We start from the raw sequence: 21693 nt of genomic DNA, 5'->3' as shown, positions 1-21693 counted from the left end.
AAGGAACCTTGGCACAAGTGCTCAGCTGATTTTGAAAGGAGAGGGTGGTTTTGTTACACCCAGGGATGACAACAACCAGTGAGCACAAGGGGTAAAACACAGTTGGCTTGCAGGCTCTGGGTTCAGGAGGATGAACTACCTCAGGCCAGGAGAGCAAGGGTCTCACTTGCCACATCCTTAGGCAGATTGCAAGGACCTCCTCCAGATCAGGGAGTTGGCAGCGCTGATGGGAAAGCCATCCCCTCTTGCACCATCACACACATGGAGTGGGTGTTTGCAGCCCCAACCTGCAGTCCCCTTCCTTTAGATGGAAAATGGTAATACTCTGGTTCCCTCTGTTGGATTTTTCACATGACTGACCACAAAACTATTAATATCTGAATCCAGAGCTGGTTCAGCTAGACAGCTCATTCCCTCCAAGGAGAGGAAAACCACAGCTTCTTCCATCCCTGGAAAAATCTTTTGTGACTGCAAGACCAGCAGCTCAGAGGTAGTAGAGACAGTTCTGGTTTGCTGATACACCTCAGTGGAGAACGTCAACCAGCATGAGAGAGTTCGGTTTGTTTCTTCTGTGCCTCCTTCACATCTCCAGGAAGGGTGAGTTCTGAGCTTGCTACAAATCCCTGTCTGATCAGGGCTTTTCTTCTCACTCTAGTCCAAGTGCCAGGGGAAGTGCCTGGCACAATAAACTCTCCAAGGATTGTACCATCCATCGTGTTGCTTAAAAGGATCCTGAAATTTCACGTGCATGTAAGAATACCGGAAAAACTCAAAGGCTTGACTCTGCAATTGTCAGAGAGGTCTTTGGCTTGGGTTTTGGGGGTTTTCTTTGCATTTTTTTGCTTTTTTTAACTTGTGCAGGGAGTTCATCTTCATCTAAATTTTCCCCTGCATTGTCAGTTGCATGTAGCATTTCCGTCACCACCCAGAAGTGCTCTTTCGTGTTCATAGCAGTTATTATGCAACAGACACAATTTGCTCCAGTTCCACTGAGCACTTAAGCTTACGTTTAACTTCAAGTATGCACTCAAGTTCCATTAAACTCAATGGGATTTGCTTAGATATACTGTCAAACAGTGTTTGCTAGAGCAAGGCTAGCGTGGTCTCCAGCTCTTGATCTTGTTATTCTCTTCGTGACCTTTCCACTGACAACTAGCAGATACACTGACCCGACAACTCCTTTCAGGAGTTCCCTCGTGTAAGGTGTGTAGGCTATTTGCCTATGACCTTCTCTGTTTCTCGTGAGAGCTTCAAGCCCAGGAACAAATGGAGGCTGGATATTAGCAAGAGGAAGACATGGAAGACCTACCATGCTGAAGCTTTAAGGTTAAGGTTAAATTATACACAAGATGCTGACAACTCCCTCCACTCATAACCTAGGCAAACCGTGTTTCCATAGAAATGGGTGGAGCTGGTGACATTAGAAGCACTTATTTTTAACATTATGTCTCATGTGGAAGGCAAGGGGATGTTTAAGTGCTAAAAATAATGTTCTTTTGCTTCAGATTTAAAAAAAAAAATGCAAACCAAAAAGGTGGCAGAGGAAAGCAAACCACGTACTCAAAAGCACATGATCTGCAGTTCTCCAAAAGTAAGGGTTACAGTGACATGCTGTAAAATAAACAAAATAACATGAAATAAACTAGAAAGCAACAGCATTTTTTGTTTTCACTGCCAGGTCCTTGTGTTCAAAGTCCATGAGCTTCCTGGAGCTCCTGTGGCCATGTAGCCTTGTACATTAGATTACCTAGGCTGCAAAAGGTACTCATACAGTTATAGTGAAGGACAAGGCAGCCCGACTCCAGATCTCAGTAATCAAAATAATGGCTTGGCGCTGATTCCAGATAAATAACTTAATGGCAGAGAACCAGTCCTACGTTGGCCTTTGTCCATTGTGCAGCACACAATAGATTAATATGAGCTGCACCGCCACTGAGGTATTTGTCAAATATTATGGAGAACAAGTATATGAACAAGCAACAAATCTTATCTTCGAGTTTACACAAATAACCTGACAACTGAATGTCCACAGAGAAGTCAGTCAGACCAGGGTGGGTGGCTGTCCTGAATTCAGCTGGAATAGAGTTAATTTCCTTCCTAGTAGCTGGCACAGTGCTGTGTTTTGGATTTAGGATGAGAACAATGTTGATAACACACCGATGGTTTAGTTGTTGCTGAGCAGTGCTTACACTAGTCAAGGACTTTTCAGCTTCCCATGCTCTGCCGACTGAGCAGGCTGGAGGTGCACAAGAAGCTGGGAGGGGGCACAGCCAGGACAGCTGACCCAAACTGGCCAAAGGGACATTCCATACCATGGGACATCATACTCAGTACAGAAACTGGGGGAAAGCTGGCCGGGGGGGCCGCTGCTCGGGGACTGGCTGGGCATCGGTCGGCGGGTGGTGAGCAATTGCATCGTGCATCACTTGCTTTGTGTATTCTTTTATTATTATTACTATTTTACTTTATTTTATTTCAATTATTAAACTGTCTTTAACTCAACCCACGAGTTTTCTCACTTTTACCCTTCCAATTCTCTCCCCCATCCCACTGGGGGCAGGGAGGGTGAGCGAGCGGCTGGGTGGTGCTCAGTTGCCAGCTGGGGTTAAAGCACGACAGTGGCAGTTATTTACAGGAAGCCTTTACATTTTTCACAGTTATTCTCAGCTATTGAGGGGGAAGCTCCTGATTTAATGAAGCCATCAAATGAGTTTTATAAGACAGGAACATAGCCACAGACATTCCTGAAGCCACAATCTGCTGCTACAGCTGTTGCAATTAGCAAGGCAGTGGATAGATACACATACCTGTATGGAAAGCACTGCCTGCAGGTGCTGTTTGTTGATGCTGTTGGTTCCTGGGGAAGGGAAACAGATGAGACCTTGAGTTTTCCCTATATACTTCCAAGGTGGGGAGCGTCCATTCAGGTGAAGGCTGTTTTCATCACTGGACAGAAACGATCAGACTGGGTCTGGTGGCAGTGAGGTTCAGCTCCCCCGACTGCACTAGGATTTACTGTGACCAAATCTGGCCAAGAGAGAAAAATCCCAATCGTTTGTGACATCTCAGCTGGAAAACTCAGGATTTCCCTCGCCGTGACACCAGGACAAGGCCTGTCTGGGAAGATACTGGCAGCTAGAGTCCACATAGTGCCAACCTGCTCTGCTAACAGTGAGATGCTTTCTCTACTGCCAAGGGCATCCTCCTTCCTGCGACCGGAGCTGATACAGGGAACTTGCCTGTTCTCACCAGTCCTTGTATGATGAGTATCTCCAAGTCTTTATTCAGACCCCGTCGTGTCTTACGAATAAGATGCAACTTTGTGATGATAGCAGCATTGATCGTTAGAGGCGTCAGTTGTTACCACCCTCCCCAGGGGTAACGCAGCCACCAACTGATTAGTGTAACAAATACAACGTACATAGGAGCGTGTGTGTGTGCATGGACTCAGATACAGGGCTGCAACACTTACTGCATTTCAGTGCCTAAAGCCACCAGATCTCTCTCTAAAAATACTTATTTTTAGCTTTTTTCTTTTGTTTTTGGGTTTTTTTTAATAAAAAAGAAGTCTGTTCCTCCAACCACATAAATGTCTGTTAGCTGCAAAAGACTGTGTTAAACAACTTAAGATGCTATTGTTCACTTTACAAACAAGAGGCCTGCTTAGGAATTAAATCACTTTCAACATGAGCTAGTCAGTCCCCTGAGCTCTGCTGCAGACTGGTACCGTACCTAGCCACCGTAATTGAGCTATGTAACCATCTGCAAGTCCTCAGCAGGAAGGACAGCACAGGGCCCACCAAGGGAACAGAGCATCCATTTTCTGAGCAACAACACAGCAGGTGCAGGAAGGATGCCCAATTTCCCTCTTAAACCCTCCAGATAAATCAGTCTTGATCATCTCTTTTCGCTTCTAGGTGTGCAGTCCAACGGCTGGTCCGTTCATGTCCCATCTGATGTTACTGGGGAACTCGGGAAGATGGTTATCCTGCCCTGTACTTTCACACACCCCTACAAAACATTTGACCGGACTCTCACTGCCATTTGGAGGATCAAGGAACCTTACAATGGCACGATAGTTTTCAAGTGCGTTAGTCAGAGCGCCAGCGAGCTCTGCAAGACTGCCATCAGCTACAAAAACAAGTACAAACTGCTCGGCAACCCTCGGCACAAGGACCTTTCCATCAGGATTGACAATCTGACCTGGAGCGACAGTGAGAGATACTTCTGCCGGGTGGAGTTGTCCGGAGATATCCACGACAAATATGAAAGCAGGAATGGGATAAAGCTGCATTTGATTGGTAAGAGGGCATGAGAGCCAAAGGAGGCCAAGCCATCCCGTAGGGAAGTGAAAACCACAAGATGTGGAAACTGATGAGATGGTCACAGATGTTGACCTGAGATGGTCTTCCAAAAGGTTGGCTTTTCCAGCTCTGGGGGTAATTTATAACATTTGGGCAGGGAATACTCATTGCCTTCTGCAGTCTTCCTTCTGCAGTCTTCCAGTATGAGGTGATGTGCACAATGCAGGGAAGGAGATAGGAACAAAACCGGTAAGGAAATAACCAGGCTATGGCTGCCAGGGTAAGAACCAGCCAAGTCCTGGGCATCCATGCTCATTGTAGGGGGGCTGGACTAGATGACCTTTAAAGGTCCCTTCCAACCCAAACTATTCTGTGATTCTATGATCCCACCTTGTCCCTGCAGCTCAGGATCTGTGCAGGCAGCAGAGAGGCGAACTGGGGGCAGCAACCCATGGGGTGGGGTAAAAGATGTCCTTGTTATCAGGATTTCAACTGGAGAGCCTGGCTGCTGAGTATGCGTTAGCAAACGTTAGCACAAGCAGGCCTGGATGGTAACAAGGGTTTGGGAAGACAAGATACCCAGCATTCGTGTGCCATAGGTCCAAACTCCTCTGGAGCAGAAAAGGTTAACAGCCTGAAAAACGGCTCTGATCAACATATGTCAAACTTGGGGAGCTGGCAGTCTCTATTAACACTTAAAGCTCCTTGGGCTCACCTGACCATTGAGCTATACCTAGATTAGAGGACACAAGGAAGAGCTTCACGTCCTCTTGAAGGTTCTTACTGTCTCCAGCTTGGGCTGAAACACTGTTTTGAATCCTGAAAAAAAAACCAACCTTGAGCTCTTACCCATATCTGGCTGAAAGCAGCATCTCCAGCTGCCACGGTCACACTTAGCTAAGGACACCAGATCCTGTTCCTCTGGAGAACACACGGTCTCAGGCTCCTCCAGTCTTTGCCAAGGGATCACTTGAAAACCACAGGGGCAACAGCCACAAGGCAACACTAGACAACAGTCACATAAAGCGAGAAGTCCATCCACGGGATGGACGTCTGCATGGAAGTGATATTTGGATCCCCAAATAAGCTTGGGACCCATTGCGATAGCTGTTGGATGGACGTACCAAGGTCCAACACCAAGGGTGTTGCTCCTTCCTGTGGAGCCTGTAGTCTAAATAGACACAGGGAAGGAGAGAAATGTAGAAGGGTAAACCACACAGCAGCCAAAATCTGAGTCTCAAAGTCACACGCTGCCCATCGGCTCCCACTGAAGCCCACACGCTGCTCGTAGTACAGAAACCCAAGACAAGAGCCCACCGCTGCAGCAGGACTTGTTTGTTCCGTCAGCTGAATAACATAGCTGAAAAAACCACCTTCTTTTAGAGCTGTTCAGCACGGCAGAGACACGGCAGAGCAAGCAGGGGCGAGTCTCCGGCACAGACCACACAGCCCCGGCTGTGCCCCTCCATGCCCAGAGCTCCCACAGCGGCTGTGCCAAATGCACCCCTGGGCTGCGACATGCTTTGTTCAGACCCAGCGTTCAGTTGTAAGGAGACCCTGCTCAGGAGAGCACTAATCCCATCTCCCCGGGCGCGCTTGCAGATCGAGGGAGCGCTAGGAGACCCAGGTGGCCTCGGGAACAGACTCAGACCTTACCCATGAGTGCAAAGGTGCCGCGTGTTGGACGATTTTGCTTGTGAAGTGAAACTGCCTTACGCCTGCTGTGCACTGCGGGTGCCCAGACGGGGCCCGAAGATGAGCTTGGTTACCTCTTGGGAACTTCTGCGGAGTCGAGGCTCTCCTTCTCTTGGAGCAGCTCCTAAACACCCACACACACAGCATGAGCAGGGCAGGATGGCAGCAAGATCTGTCTCTCAGGGGCTGCCTGGGTTATAACACCAGAGGAATGATAACATAAGCAGATATGGTACCCAGGCTGCACCCTGCTTTGGGAGTGGGCCCTGACACTATGAATGGGAGGGGTTAAATAATGCTTAAAAGGTTAGTTTAAACACCAAAACACGCAGACATGTGACAACTAACTTAGCTAGCTTTCTTACAGATCAGTCCTCCAGCCTCAGAACCCTCCTGCATCGCATCGACCAGGGGGAAGACGTGCTGTAGGTGGTTGCAAGCTATGCATTTGCTGTCCAGCCCGACAAAAAATGAGATAAATATTGAACTCTTGCTTTTCCTCCGTGAGAACACTCATTTAGTTCCCTTCAGTTTTCACAATACCTTTAGGAACCAAATGCATGAAATGGGCCAACGGGTCCAAGAGGAGAGCACCGATGGGTAAGACAAGCTTGGTCATATCAGCTACGCTTCCTTAGCAGACTAGACCAAAGATGACATGTTCAACAGTGGCTCTCTTAATATTTTACATCCCCCAAATGATCTTTACCACTGTTCATTCACTGACACAAGCCCGTATGCTACAAATACAGGATACAAAATCAGTGGCCCTGTCTTGGTATTGGTGTGCTACCACAGATCAACCAGGAACCTACACCAGCTGTTGGGTGATCACTACAGGGTTGGAGGAAAACATCAAAAATAGGTTGTAGCCGAGTGTGAAAATGTTCCCTGACAATAATTTGCCAAAGCTGGCAAGTCTGAGGCACTGAGCAAAGGGCTCACACAAACGGATCTCTCCATGTGTGCTCTGGAGGTCAGAGACCAAGGGAACAGCCACGAGACGCTTGCAAGGAGAGCGCCGTGGTTGCCTTGTCCTGGACCACGTGGAGATGCAGCCAGTCCGAAAAGGTCACCAGCTGCACCTGTGCCTACGTCACGGACAGCACTGGGCTGCGATTCATAGTGCAACTGCAGAAAGCAACCCACCTTCATGGATGATTGCCCTGCTACAGTGCAGTGCCTCTGCCTTCTGCCACCATGGAAGGTCACAACAAGTTGACCAAAGCTCAGAAAACCGCGTAAAGCATTACGGGGATAAAACACAAATAGAGTACACATCCTTGCACCCAGGCTTTGCTGGGTGAATCCCTTTGCTCCTCTATCCAACATAGGCAGGGTGGGGAAATCTAGGGAAAGAAAGTGCCGAGAAAAACAAGGAAGGGGAAGTTTGAACCCAGCATTACCCTGATATAACACGTTAAGGGTCCACCAAGACTAAGCGCTCATTCCAGGTGTATTGTGTTAGACCTGCCTTTGAAACCTGATGCACTTTCCCTCCCCTGTTGTGATTTCTGCAGCTGCCCCCAGGATCATTAACATCACTGTCAGCTCCAACGGGGATCACACCTTCCAGGCACGCTGCACCGCCGAGGGGGAGCCAGCGCCCGCTCTGACCTGGACCGGACCACCCTACAGCAACCTCACCTCCATCACCAGCATGAACCACCGTGTCACCAAGGAGCTCCGGTACCTGACCCACGACGGAAAATACACCTGTACTGCTGTCAACAGCCACGGGAGAGCAGAGGGGGCTGTGTACTTCTATAAATTCAAAGCATCCAGCAGCTCCTTCCTCCTGATCCTGATCTTTGTGCCGCTGGGAATTAAAGTGCTCATTTTGCTGGTGATGCTGGGCTTCACCATTTTCTCGAGAGGAGGTACGTATCGCGATTTCCCTCGGTAGGCTTCCTCCATCACACTGGTAACCAGCAACGGGATGTGGCAGATAAAGTCAGGCAGGATGGGTTGGGTTCATTCTGGGGTTTTTTTTAAATGATTTTATGATTTCCCACCCTAGGAGAAGGACATTTCTAATGGGAAATCTAAGAACAAGCAAGAGGGACCTCCTGGCTGGCCGGTCACAGCCTGCAGACAGGAGGTCTCCTTTGGGAAGGGGCCTTTGAAAAGACAGAGGGAGCAGGAGTTTCCCTGCGCCTGAGGAGAAATGTTAACAAACTAACAGATGGGCAATTAGTGGAGAACCCGCTGCCTACACAACCAGATTTTTAATTCTTTTTTTCTTGAAGCAGCCTAATTACTACCTCTTCCCCTGTAGCCCGTGGGTAGGATTTACCTTTGCTGCATCCCACACAACAGTTTGATCTCCCGGGGTGGGCATCCTCGTTTTACAGACCGCCCCTCTGGGTCCCTCGGGCCTCGCTACCCGGATGCTTCCCCATCGTTAGTGAAATCCCATCTTCCAGCCACACCAAGGCCATGAAAGCAGGGAAACGCCAGCTCGTAGGAGATGAGCATCAGCTCATGGCCTGAGGGATGAGACCTCCCAAGAAGCCCGGAGGCCGCTGGCCCCCAGCCCATCATCCCTGCTGTGCAATGGCACGGGGAAGAGGGGACCAGGAGGGGCTCTGGGCTCTGCTTTTCAGGCTGAATGAGATGTCACATCACCATGACTCATCTGTAGAGACAGTCTGATGTCACCACCTTGTGAAAGCCAGTTTGCCTCAAACTCTAGAAGCTGTAAGACAAATCAGAAATGCTTTGCTCCATATATTCCAGTGCCAAATTCCCACCCTCGTGAAGGGAACCACATGCCTGACAAAAGGCCTTCTCCCCATTCACTGGGGTATCACAACCACCCTCCAGTGCAGCTTCCCAACAGCCCTAGGTCAGTCCTGGCTCTCCAGCTCTCTCTGACCACGTTGCTAACCCATGTCTTCCTTCCCAATTCACAGGTCCCTCCTCTGCCCCATCCAGCCTGGCTCGGTAAGGACGTTCTGCCTTCTACTCTTTATCCAGCAGGAGGGTGGAGATGGCTAAGGAGGGAAATGCAACCTGTCCTTGGTCTTGGCAACAACCTTCCGGCCCGAGAGCAGGCTCCTGGGACAAGGACAGGGTTGGGCTGATGGCCAGGCAAGCCAGTGTGAGGGACCAAGGCTTGGGCACCGCTGGGAGGAGGCTCTGGCTTGGGTACAGCTGAGAAGACACCTCACTGATGTGAGGACAAGGGACTGGGGCAGCAGATTGGAGAGACCATGGCACATGGATGCTGCAGCAGCAAGGGGCTAGCAGAAGTTTAGGTGGGCCATAGGCCCAGAGCGTGGTAGGAAGCCACATTAAACTAGCAAAAGAACCACCCACCCGAAGGACAGGTGAGGGGAAAAGGCTGGGATGGCATCTGTGGCAGGCTGATGAATGATGAACAAGAGAGGGAAACTCTGTGCAACAGAAACCTTCCCCCCCACTCTGCACCCCAGTCTCTAATGGGGCAGGAAAAGGGCCCGCGTCAAAGCTGATGAGCTCTGCCAAGTGTGGAAGAAGGTATGGAGATGCCAAACAGCCCACCTCCGAGCCAGCTCAGGTGTGGCAGGGCCCGATTCCTTGGCTGGTATCCATACAACGCTCCCACAGTACCCTTGGCATTTCCCATTACCCAGCACAACACCGTTCTTGGACACTCCTGACAGCTGTGGCAGCCAAGCTAGAAAGGGATGGGGGAAAAAAAACCACCCAAAAAACTAAAAACCAAAACCAACCCTTAGGCAAAACCTAAAGAAGCTGTATCTGAGGTCAGTATAATTACATCTGCCTGGGGCTGCTCCCTTCCAACCTGCGTTATCCTTATGTGATGTCTCCTTCCCCCACTTTACCCAAGAAAGATGGCCGTGTCAGCAGGACAGTCAAGTGTACAGCATCAGGACGCAGCCAAAGAGGCAACGGGGAATTTAATCCTACAGTTAAATTCGTAATAATTATTTGCAAAAGCATAGTTTTTGCTGATTTAACAGTGTCTAAACCATACTGCACCCTTGATAATATTCACGTAGACGCATACATAGATGAAAGCTTAAATACCAAGATCCTCCACGCTCTACACGAGAAGATCTTTCTCAGGAGAGGTTTGCACAACCTCCTGAGGCTCTGAGCAGCAGGACAGCAGTAGGAGTTAATGCTAACGGTGTAGGAGATCAGTCTGGATGCTTTAAGATGTAAAACATCAGATGCAACTCAGACACTTAAAAACTACCTGCTGCAGAGGGGAGGATCCGTATCAGACAGTATTGCAGACCCTTACTCTGACACTCCGTAACTACTAGTTGAAGCCACTCAAAGTCTAGAGCAGCCAGAAACGTGTCTTCACCTTATTCACTTCTTCCACTGCCAGGCCACAGCCACAAGACTCCACCTACGAGAACTTTGACCGCAGACACGGCGGCGGCCAGACTTCGCCGACAGAAAGAACAGCATCGAGACGCAGCTGAGGACCTGGGCGGTCTCATCCGCACCCGCTTGCACGGTTCGAATTGCTGTCTGCTCTGTACCAGGGGGCTTTTTCCCAGTGGACATAAGACTAACGTTGACTGATGACCACAGAAGGTCAAACAGGCCTTGTAAGTGCACGTTTTCCATCCCTGTTGCTGCTTACAAGCAAGAGAAGCCTTTAAAGGGAAGACAGAAGAAAGAAAAGAGAAAACGAAGAGGGATGGAGCTGGAAGAGCAGAAGAGGATCTACATAGGACGTCAGTCCTAACCAGCCTGTGCGTTTTTAGCCCGTATCAGATAGCGTTTAGCAAGCAGATAACAGTCTACCATTGTCTCACATCTTTTTGCTTTGGCATTTTTCAAGTGTTACTTCAAAAAGCAGTTTTCACCACTCCACTTGTCAAACCACATTGCAGCTTCCTAGAGCCAGAGAGTGAAGTACTTTCATGTTTCAAATACCAGCTGGGAAAAAACACTACTGGAATTTCTGCAGGGTTTTTTTATTATTATTATTATTATTATTATTATTCCTTAATTTCCAGAGTTTATTTAAGAGTTTAAAGGAAACCTTAACTTTCAAGAGGAGTCCAAGCAAAAAGGAAGAGAGGTTTTCCAAAAGCTAGTACAGCCGAAAGCAAGGCATTAAAAGGGTGGTCTGTACTGTAACTCTACTGCAGCTCCTAGTGCTCATGTGCACACACAAGCAGAATCTCAGAGCTTTGTGATAAATATGCTGTGAAAATGTTCCAATAAACCAAATTGGCTTTTTTTTAAAAAAAAAAAAAAAAGAAAATTATTTCTAAACAATTTCCATCTCTGTGTTACATGAAATAGTTCCTTTAAGGCCTGACTGTTCATCTCTTAAATTCTTCTGAGATGAAGTCACTACTACAAAGTCACTGGCCATCCACAGACAAGTCTTTAACCCCACTGTGAACGCGCTCCAAGACCAGGTGAAGAGACCCAGCTTATGGTACAGGATGACACAAGTCAACCTGGAGTCTTGGTCAGGCAGAGGTCCAGGAGAGGGCTGCAAAGACCAATGGGTTGGCACAGAGGAGGAGGAGATAGAATGAAAAGATTAAAAAAAGGAGTGACAAGAACCTACTTTCAGGTTTATATCACTGGATCCGATGCTCTGTGGAATCATTCCAGCGCAGCAGCTCCAAAACTCTTTTCCTAACGATCCCGCTTCTGGTAACAACCACCGCTGGCCGGGAGCCCACACTACTACTGAATTACCATCAAGCCTGTGGTCCCGCTTGCAAGCTCACCCCCAGCCTGGGAATTATTAAAGTTCACCTCTTCATAACATCTGCGCTGGGAAAGTAAAGTGCAACTTTAAATGACTTGGCCAGGGCAACAAGGGGAAAAAAAAAAAAAAGAAAGAAAAAAAAAATAAATGTAAGGAAATATTTGAACCTGATCTTTTAAATCCCAGTTTAAAATCCCAGCAGTAGCAAAGCCAGGTTTAATAAAAAAAGGAAAAGATGCAAAGAGGAAAAGGAAGTTATAGCAGACGGCGTAGTCATGGACCAGTAAGCTCAATTTCACAGGAAGAAAGAGATCTCGGAGATATTAACTGGACAAACTGAATTGAATTTCTGAGCCCTTATGATTTACAGACATACATTAGAGTAATGAGAACCCGCTACCCGTGTATGGGATTGAAGCTTGGCTTACAGGATTTTTCTCTTGAAAACTACTACTTTAACTCACTAGTTTGAGTGCCAATAGAAGCATCGGAGCTTGTGCCCCAAAAGCAGCGAGCGTGCCCTGTTGCATGTTGTTATCAGCACCCTACGCGCTGCCAGCAAATGCATGTCACAAAAGAGCTGCAGTAACTTAGACGCGAGGAAACTCGTGGACTAGCACCGTCCAACTTTCACTTACTTGGCTTCCAGAGCACAGCCCACGTTAGCGCAGCAAATGGGAGAACAAGGACATCGAGGTACGGGAACCCACCACACCCCTGGACACCAGGAAAGGCACAGGAATGAGTTTGCCTGAATCCTGCCCCTCTCCCCAGTGAGGGACCTCTTTAACCCATCCAAACCCCTGCAAGATTGATCTTCAACGGGAAGAGTCTGCTCTCAACACTTCCCTCCCACTACCCGCTGTTTCGTCCTTTGGAAAGCAAAAGGTGTGGGGTGACGTGCAGAGGAGAAACCTCGTAATCGACAAAACGGAGTGGAAGGAGCCCGCTTCAGTGTACGTGCACAATAAAGAAGTGCCTACGGGACAGCGTTGCGGGGAAAGCTCTCACACCTTTCCTGAGGAATCAGCGTAACCAGGCGCCTCTCAAGTGGGGGAACAAGCAGGAGGAATTAAGAGGTCCACGTGCAGTCGCAGGGCTACAACCTCACTGGGATGACGGCGATGCTGCGGGATAGCTCACAAGCCTGGAGTGCTGCCGTGGATGGATACAGCTTCTTCAGGAAGGACGAGCAGGGACAGCAAGGATGAGGAGTTGTCCTTTATGCGAGAGCGCAGCGGGACTGCACAGGGGTGGATGACGAGCCAGCTGAGAGCTGACAGGTCAGCATTAGCAGGTCAACAAACACAGGTGATGGCCTGTGGCGGGTGGGTGGTGTCCACTGCAGACCACCTGCCCAGCAAGGACATAAGGAAGAAGCCCCATGTTGACAGGCTCCATGTTGACAGCCCCATGTTGAAGGCTCTGCGGAGGGACCTGGACAGGCTGGATCGATGGGCCCGGACCAATTGTATGAGGTTCAACAAGGCCAAGTGCCGGGTCCTGCACTTCGGCCACAACAACCCCATGCAGCGCTACAGGCTTGGGGAAGAGTGGCTGGAAAGCTGCCCGGTGGAAAAGGACCTGGGGGTGTTGGTCGACAGCCGGCTGAACATGAGCCAGCAGTGTGCCCAGGCGGCCAAGAAGGCCAATGGCATCCTGGCCTGTATCAGAACTAGTGTGGCCAGCAGGAGTAGGGAAGTGATCGTGCCCCTGTACTCGGCACTGGTGAGGCCGCACCTCGAATACTGTGTTCAGTTTTGGGCCCCTCACTACAAGAAGGATGTCGAGGTGCTGGAGCGTGTCCAGAGAAGGGCAACGAGGCTGGTGAGGGGTCTGGAGAACAAGTCTGATGAGGAGCGGCTGAGGGAACTGGGGTTGTGTAGCCTGGAGAAAAGGAGGCTGAGGGCAGACCTCATCGCTCTCTACAACTCCCTGAAAGGAGGTTGTAGCGAGGTGGGTGTCAGTCTCTTCTCCCAAGTAACAAGCAATAGGACGAGAGGAAACGGCCTCAAGTTGTGCCAGGGGAGGTTTAGATTGGACATGAGGAAAAATGTCTTTACTGAAAGAGTGGTGAAACATTGGAAGAGGCTGCCCAGGGAAGTGGTTGAGTCCCCATCCCTGGAGGTATTTAAAAGACGCGTAGATGAGGCACTTAGAGACATGGTTTAGCGGACATGGTGGTGTTGGGTCGACGGTTGGACTCGATGATCTTAGAGGTCTTTTCCAACCTCAGTGATTCTATGATTCTATGACAGGCCCTGGTCCTCACGGAGGACTCAAACCAGTATATGCACTGGAGGGACAAAACACAGCAGGAGGTTTCTAGCACTGACCTCATTTGGCCTAACAAGTGCGTTCAGTTCCTCCCCCTTTCTCCCCCCCAGTTTACGCACAGTCAGGGTTTGGGAGGATTTGGCCATTGCTCCGTCGAGCACTTCAGCTTCCAGAATAAACGATACCAACCCCCCACCACCGCACCACCACGGCCCCCGTGGGATGCTGTAGAGTCAGCCTGCATAGGAAGCACTGTCTGCACGTTCCCTGCATCTTGCTGCTCAGACTTCTGGTTTTCCATTCCACTGACTTAAGTTAATGCCACATTCAGCTGCTACGTCCATTGCCCTCTTTGGCCTTATTTTCTTAATAAATACTTAAGCTGCAATCCACAGGCAACAATTCATCCCAACGCAACAACTTCGGTGCTAGTCAAACATTCAAAAAGCCACAGATAGTCATTCTCTGACTAAACTGCACGAATTACCCAAAAGGCACGCTTGTTATTAAGTAGCTGACATTCCGATTTCATCTCTTTCCACTGCAATCTACAGTGCTAAAAACACAAACCTCAGCTTTCCTCTGAGATTACCCGGTTACATTTATGATGCGAAAAGGAACACTGCAGTTTTGGGGTAGGAGGGAAGGTGGGAGAATGTGAAAGTCTTTCCAGTAAAACTAGAAGAAACAAAAAGTCAATCCGTTGGGCACCGTTTGGAGAACGAGACTCCAAGCCCTGGAGCGCACATCTGCGACAGAGAACTGCCAGCGGATCTGTTAGTTCGTAAAACTGCTCCCCTGTATTTGAGGAAAGCACAGGTTCAGGCTTCTACCACTCTCCGAGAAGCCAGCAGGTTGCTTTGTGGGTAACACGTACATCAGAACAGCAGCTCACTGTGAATTCTCCCTATTTCTTAGGGCCTACCATAGCGTTATTCAGAGAGTCCTTTAACCGGGATAAACCAAATCATTTTCATCACAATTACCAGATCGAGAAATGGGGAAAAAAGTCAACAGCATCATTTCTATTACATTTTAAGCAGTCAGTTATTAAAGAAGCTGCTTCAATGGTCAAGACAAATGGACATGACGATGGTGTTGATGGTGTTTGCTGACAGCAGTGATCCCAGCCTGGTCCGGCCCTGCCCACCAGCAAAACCCTCAGCAAGAATGTTGTACGACCGGCACTGGAGGCATAGTTTTCCCCTCCTTCCCTTCGCACCACCAGCCTTCCCCTCATTTGGGATAAATACCAAATTCCACAGTCTGGGTCAGTTGTGAGTGCTGAGAGACCTGAACCAGTGCATCATCCTACGGTCACATTATCACAGAGGTTTGGGGAATTTTGCCAGGACAGAGAAATGTTATTTCTGCCATTACATAAGTGAGCTTTCTCCTGGGTTCTGGGCACAAAACCAGGCTGTTGTATCCCATACGTGTTAAATCCAGGATGTCAAAGAGAAGAGTCTCCAAATCTCCATCAACTGAGCAACTGCGTGGCATTCCCCCGTCATACTTTCATCTCCAAGAACAATTATGTATTACCTGATGTGGATTCTTCCAGCAAGTTGAAAATATCATGGTGTTTGTCACAAATTATTTGATTTTTCATTTTTATTTTGCATGGTCTTTGCAGACATAGCATGTTATAAATACAACATTTGTAAAAACTCAACAGCTGAAACAATACCTCATTTTAAAAGTGCATGTCAAACACATATTTCTGACTTTTTCACATTTTTTTTTATGCAACGGATCAGTAACATTGAATCTAATAAAACCAGTGCTTTTAAGTCTTCGGGGGGAAAAAAAGCAGCAGAATGTATTCTTCCAGACATGAATTTTCCAAAAGAGTCTGTTAAAAAACATGCTGCATTGATATCTGGTTAATATACAGAGGGATGTACATATGTGTATATATATGTATATATATTTATAGGCTCGCAGATAGAGCGAAGAACTCTAAGACCACATTAAGATGAAGGTGATCTAATGATCCAGCTGGCACAGTTAGCAGAATCTGTCAAGAAGAAAAAAGTGATTTGCTCTCCAGCACCGGAACCAGAGTTAAGAGCAACACTTCAAAGCATTATTAACCAGACAGTAGGTAGCACATTTCCTTCCCCTCGTGACCACAACTGACGTTTTAAAGCGTAACCATGTTCTAAACATAAAGGCACAATTAATGGAGGAAGACAAGAAGCGATCATCGTTCCTTCATAGAGGTGTAGAGACTGGGACTGCAGGACCTTGGGCCACCTCAAATCGATCAGCGCTAAAAGGGACAGCGCTAGACAAGCAACTGGGGAAACTCGCCTTCCGCTTTCCCTGAACAAAGGTGCATCTTACGATCAGACAAGGCAAACAAAACCAGTCATCATTCAGCTGAAACAACAGATTTACAGGTTCATGTTCACAGGCAATAGAATTTTAACAAGCGATCACCAAATATAATGCAAGATAAATACCTTTTCAGTGTCATCTAAAATCCTGTTGTGCCATGCCTACCTAGGAAGAAAAGAATAAACTGAAGTGGCGGGTGTCCAGTTGTTAAACCAGTATTTCCTAAACAACCAGACTTTCAGAATTAAGGAATCCTATCTAACATGAACATAACTGACTGTTCCCCTCCCAGACGCTGGGGATCCAGAAAATCCGTCTCTGGATTTAAGTCACTTGACTTAAAAAGAACTTGGCTAGAAGTGACTTGTATTTAATCAAGCAATATAGATGCAGACTCACTAATATTTAGAAAAAAGGAAAAACCAATGTTCTTTAGTTCAAATTTTAGTTTGTATTTACAGAAGTGGGAGAAGATTGTAGGCATGCCTTTCAACTACAGATTTCTGTGGGATAGCAAAAAAAAAAAAGAGTCAAAATTTAAAATACTATCTTGCCAAATACAGTGACTTCACACATCTCCAAAAACACACTCACATAAGATTTAGAGGTATCGTGGTTAAGAAAGTTAAAACCTCTTTTATACACAATCCTCCACTCACTTTGAACTGGCCTGAGCAATGACACATTGGAAAATAAAAAAAGGCACAAAGCAAAAACTTAAGACGCTACAGGATGAGCTTTGCTGTCTAATGATTTGTACATCTATCCTCAGGTATCCTCCTCTAAGATGTGATATTCACGTGTATATCACGTATCACAGGAAGATATTAACGTGTTTTCAGTCAACAAAAACCGAGCAATTCCACAGGCCTACAAATCAAAAGAAGAGAAAGAAAACCTTAAAGAGGAGAAAACTTGCCAGCGTGCAGTTCCCACTCACACTTCTGACTTCATTAAAGTGGAACTCTGAAGGTAAAAATTACTTGTGCAATAACAACATTATATGTAAACCAGAGTAACCAACATTGCATGATGATTCTGCGGGCCCAATGCTGCTATCGTATGCTGTCCAAATAATGCACTTCTGGGTACAGAGTGTTAATAAGGAGCGCCAAGAGATTATTGCCATCTCGAAGACAGTGTTCCGGATGCTTGATGAACTGAGAAGCCTGGGAGAGCTGCTCTTGATAATCCATATATTGTTTGTTTGATGCCATAGATTCAAGAGCATTCAGTGCCTATAGATACAAGGGAAAATTCTGTTAGCTGTGTGTACTTTGGTCCGTAACAAACCAGTTCATGAGCCGCCATATTCACAACTCCACTAGAAGATCCTTATTTACTAGAGATCCTGGAGTATTTGGAACAAAACATTTGTAAAATACAGTCACTTAATAGTGTTTCAAGTCATCTCATATTTTTCCAAGCTGTTCCTTCCCCAAGATCAACACAACTGTTCTACCAAGGCTTGTTAGGATTCTGTAACCCAAAATATTATCAAATATTTACTTTGTGAGTTCAAGACATGGTTTCAAGGAAGTTACACCGAACTACAAACTGCAACACACTTAACTATTCACTTCAGGTTTTTCTGAAGAGCATCTTTGACTCTCATAAAAGTATTATTTCGCTCCCATTAATAACATTACAGAGACAACGTCAAGTTATAAATTACATGTAAAAGAAACTATGCTGGCAGTACCAGCCAGGGCGAATGCTGGAAATATGTCTGAACAAGTTTCATTCATTTCTTAGAGAAGAGAAACAAGCTGTACCAAGTAAGTTACTTTGCTTTGGTTTCTAACCAACTCCTCCTTCCTCTTCTCATGCGCTTACTGAAACAATGTGGTCAGTGCACACGCTAAAGAAGGAATGTTTATTTGTCATAGGGCTTTTAAGCCCTGATCTCACATAAACAAATGTTAGTGTGAATGTAGTCCTGCTTTATCACGGAAAAGCAGTGCAGTCACAGCAGCATTGTTTTTTCCTGTTTGTTTTAAATTCCTTCTACCTGCTAGGTTCCAAAGTTTCTGAACTCAGGGTTTACAAACATAAGTTCATCTGCACCTTTTCAGTGTGTAAGATGAGAAACTGATGCCTTCATATTAATACAGAACGCTGTATAAACAGTTTTAGCTAGGATCACTTCAGGTTAGGGCTCAGACACACAGTCCTGCTACCAGAGTTCAGCGAATTCGCATTGTCACCTGGCCTACGCTGCACCTGGCCTTGCCTCTGGCAAATTCCAAGATGGTGTTTTGATGTACAGCAAAATAGTACACAAGTTTGTGATACACCCCCTTCCCCGAGAAGACAAATGAGAGCAACAAGCTATTTCTGAAATTCAGAATTTAGAGCCAGGTGTAAAGCAGTAGCAAAAAAAGATTGAGGGCATTCAGCGCCAAATAAAATCCACAAGTTGAGAGTAAGATTTAGCTTGAAGCAATGCTTGCAGTGACTCTTATAAGCCGCAGCCCACAAACTGAGCAAGCACACAAAGAGGGCACGTCAAGAAGCCAGCAATTGGCACACACTACCTGCTGGGCCTTCTGCGACAGCTTTGGCTCTGACCCCGCTTTCAGGCGGACTTGACCCTCTGCAGGAATCTGCACCAGGAGGAAGGCAGACAAACTGCGGGCAACCACCCGAAACCTTGCATAGGGAAAAGCAGAGAAAGAGAAGGTGGTATCAAATTTGCAAAGTCCTCAACAGCAGATAAACTAGAAGTTCTATCCCGTGAGATCTCTCTTGCACGAGGAACATAATGAAGGCTTTACAGGACCTTTTTCAATGCATTAGGAAAAAAAAAAAAAAAATCACTTTAACATATACATAATAGTCTATCATACATACTAGAGGATAAGATAATACCATACATATGAAATGTTACATCTGTTCCAAGTTTAGCTGCAGCCTTGAGGCCACATATGAAATACTCCTCCATTTCACAGCCTTTGAAACATCCACATCAGCCAAATCAAGGGATGAGTTGAAAGAGACTAAGATTTCAGAACAATTTTAACAGGATTGCATCCCAGGTGGTCTTTATAAACATACAGTTATGTTCAGGTATTGTGTTGAATTGGTGTTCCACAAACACTTATGTATTTTTTCTTGGCATTCTTTCCATAGTGAGCTTGATTTTAATACCTAACAACCAAACTTGGTGTCTCTCTTTAGAAGGTAAAGTGAATAACAAGCAAGGACATGTTTCTTTGAGCTTCTCTTAACATTTCCAACACCTCAAGGTTAAGATGGAAAAGGCAACATGCATGTGATCATACAAAATTCTTGTGAGGTCAACTGGAACAGTCTTCTACAGACCAGGTGAAAGTATTTTCCTCTAAGAAACAGTCTCCCTACAAACTTCGCTGGAGATGGACATTAAGCCAGAATCACAACTGCATTTTCTTTCCTTTTCCACCACAAACTTTGCAGAAAGTTCGTATTCGCTTCTTAACCAGATTAAAACACTCGCTACATTTTTTTCTGCGATGGGCCCAAACAAACTTCTAGATTTGGGGACAGCATGGATTCAGAACATCTGTTGACATTGCGCTGTGCAGTCTGGATCCAGGCTGCAGCTTTTTTAACATGATGACTCACATTATATCAACTAATTCACTGTACCTTCAACCCTTACCTGGGTGACAAAGGAGACCTCCTGCCTAGCCCAATAGCACCAAGTATTCCAGAAGTCAGTCTCTCCTCAGCCAGCTGACTCTGCCTGCCCTGGATTGACAGCAGCGTCCGAACGACAGATTCGATCAGAATGGTGTCATCTTGCTCCATCTGAATCAAGGATAACTGCATGGCTTTATGCCACCAAAGAAACAGCTTTGCCTCTTCCTTTGCTGAGCTTTAGGTAAGATTTAAAGAATAAAAACAAAACAAAATATAAATTTAAAAAAAAAAAAAAAAAGATGCATAGGTTAAGAAGTTTGTATCTCTCCCCATTAGGCCCATGAAGAATTCAGATGATTAATTAACAACAGCTAATCTTACTATATGAGGATAGCATAACTATACTACCCCACCAATTATTATACTGCTTTAATTGCTATTGTTACGGATTTGATGCAGACATCAGCTAGCAGGTTTCAAGGGCCTGTAAGAGGACAAAGAACAATGCTTCCTTTTAAGCGTTACAACTGAGAATAAATGATATTGCAGCCATAAGTGGATTTAAACTTGTCTAAGACTTGGTATAAAAGGAATGAAGCTGTATCTCTACTCTTTTTGTTTCTTTACTTACCAACACTTTAGGAAGCACTAGCTGTTGTTTCCACAACAATTTAGACTTTTAATATGATCTTCTAGAAAAGGAAACATTGAAGTTTTTTGTTGAGCAAAGCACAAAGTGAAGTTCCCCCTACGATATTTTTAATCTTTCCCCAAACGGTTTGCAGTGTAAGTTAACAAGCTCAGATTTTCCACATAAAGCATCAGCACGAGTTTCCTACATCAGACTATCCTCGCATTACTCCGCCCAGTCATTTCCCATCCCAGGCAGCCTCAGCTTTGATGTTTAGAGCAAGGTTTAATTTGCTGTGTATGGTGGCTTTGCTGTCTCCTTCACACTTTGACAATCAAATTACTACGGTACCTACAAAAATGAAAGTATTCTTTGAATGTCAAGAAACAGTGGGAACATAAGTTTTCCCAAAATGTTCTTTCACAGCAAATATGAACATTATCAGCATTAATATGGAAAAATATTCACCACATTTGCTAAATTCTGGCAATTTCAGCAGCAACTGTAAATACAGTTGTTACATACTTTAAGTACAAAGTATTATCATTTTAACCCCAAAGCTATCCATCCTCTCCCGCCAGAACCCTGGTATCTAATAAGTTGGTTTACAGCATTAGAGGCCGCTAACTCTGGGCACCCCACCAGATCCACTGGGTTCAGATTCGGTTCAGAGCTGCTGACAGTCACCAGCTCTGTGACAGCTTTGAAGACCAGGTCTCTCAGGAACGTCAAACTGAACATTTAGCACATAACTCATCCCACCTAGTGGACATTCGGGAAAGTGGAACCCACAGTGATTTAGGATTTGTTTAAAGTAGTTTTAACTGGGCACAAATCCAGGCTGCCACTGAAATCAAGCTTCTCTGACGGAAAACTCATCAAAACTGCACCAGAAGCAGTGCAGTTCACGTAAATAAAATTCCCTCTTCTGTTTAACCACAACAACTATTAGTGTTGGCACTGGGGTTGGGCAGACTCCGCAACAGTGGATATAGAAGGATTGGCCATTTCATCCAGCAGCCTGGTGACATTAACCTAATTAACCTGGCCACCTAATTATGCCGGCTATTCAACTATAGCCCTATTTAAAAGTCAAGGCATATTCAGAAGCCTTGAGTTTC

At 46.2% G+C, this 21693-nt stretch overlaps 2 protein-coding genes across 7 annotated transcripts in view; one reads left to right on the top strand and one right to left on the bottom strand.

The window, feature by feature from the left end:
• The first annotated feature begins 545 nt into the window (after positions 1–545).
• LOC143172271 (sialic acid-binding Ig-like lectin 15) lies at positions 546–10441 on the top strand. The gene is made up of 5 exons (XM_076361492.1): positions 546–597; positions 3918–4301; positions 7520–7879; positions 8915–8945; positions 10345–10441. The coding sequence occupies exons 1-5, from the start codon at positions 546–548 to the stop codon at positions 10439–10441; spliced, it is 924 nt and encodes a 307-aa protein (XP_076217607.1).
• Positions 10442–15578: 5137 nt separating this feature from the next.
• The window catches only part of LOC143171858 (ectopic P granules protein 5 homolog), a 60143-nt gene continuing 54028 nt past the window's right edge, over positions 15579–21693 (bottom strand). For 2 of the 6 annotated variants that reach the window (XM_076360961.1, XM_076360963.1), the window contains exons 42-44: positions 19961–20176; positions 18855–18969; positions 15579–17555 (exon numbers count right to left, since the gene is read on the bottom strand). In XM_076360961.1, coding sequence (XP_076217076.1) covers positions 17373–17555; positions 18855–18969; positions 19961–20176 — 514 coding nt within the window. In that variant the 3' untranslated portion in view covers positions 15579–17372. The remainder of the gene's footprint in view (positions 17556–18854; positions 18970–19960; positions 20177–21693) is intronic. The other 4 variants (XR_012997228.1, XR_012997230.1, XR_012997227.1 and 1 more) reach the window with 4 other exon arrangements.

The sequence above is a fragment of the Aptenodytes patagonicus genome, chromosome W (assembly GCF_965638725.1).
Source record: "Aptenodytes patagonicus chromosome W, bAptPat1.pri.cur, whole genome shotgun sequence".
In the NCBI taxonomy this organism is placed as follows: domain Eukaryota; kingdom Metazoa; phylum Chordata; class Aves; order Sphenisciformes; family Spheniscidae; genus Aptenodytes; species Aptenodytes patagonicus.
The sequence above is the reverse complement of the archived record's forward strand: the minus strand, read 5'-3'. Positions and strand labels throughout refer to the sequence as shown.

Coding starts and splice junctions, on each gene's coding strand:
- LOC143172271 (XM_076361492.1), top strand. CDS start 546: ATGAGAGAGTTCGGTTTGTTTCTTCTGTGCCTCCTTCACATCTCCAGG. Junction 598..3,917: donor CCTTCACATCTCCAGGAAGG/GTGAGTTCTGAG, acceptor TTTCGCTTCTAG/GTGTGCAGTCCAACGGCTGG. Junction 4,302..7,519: donor GATAAAGCTGCATTTGATTG/GTAAGAGGGCAT, acceptor TGATTTCTGCAG/CTGCCCCCAGGATCATTAAC.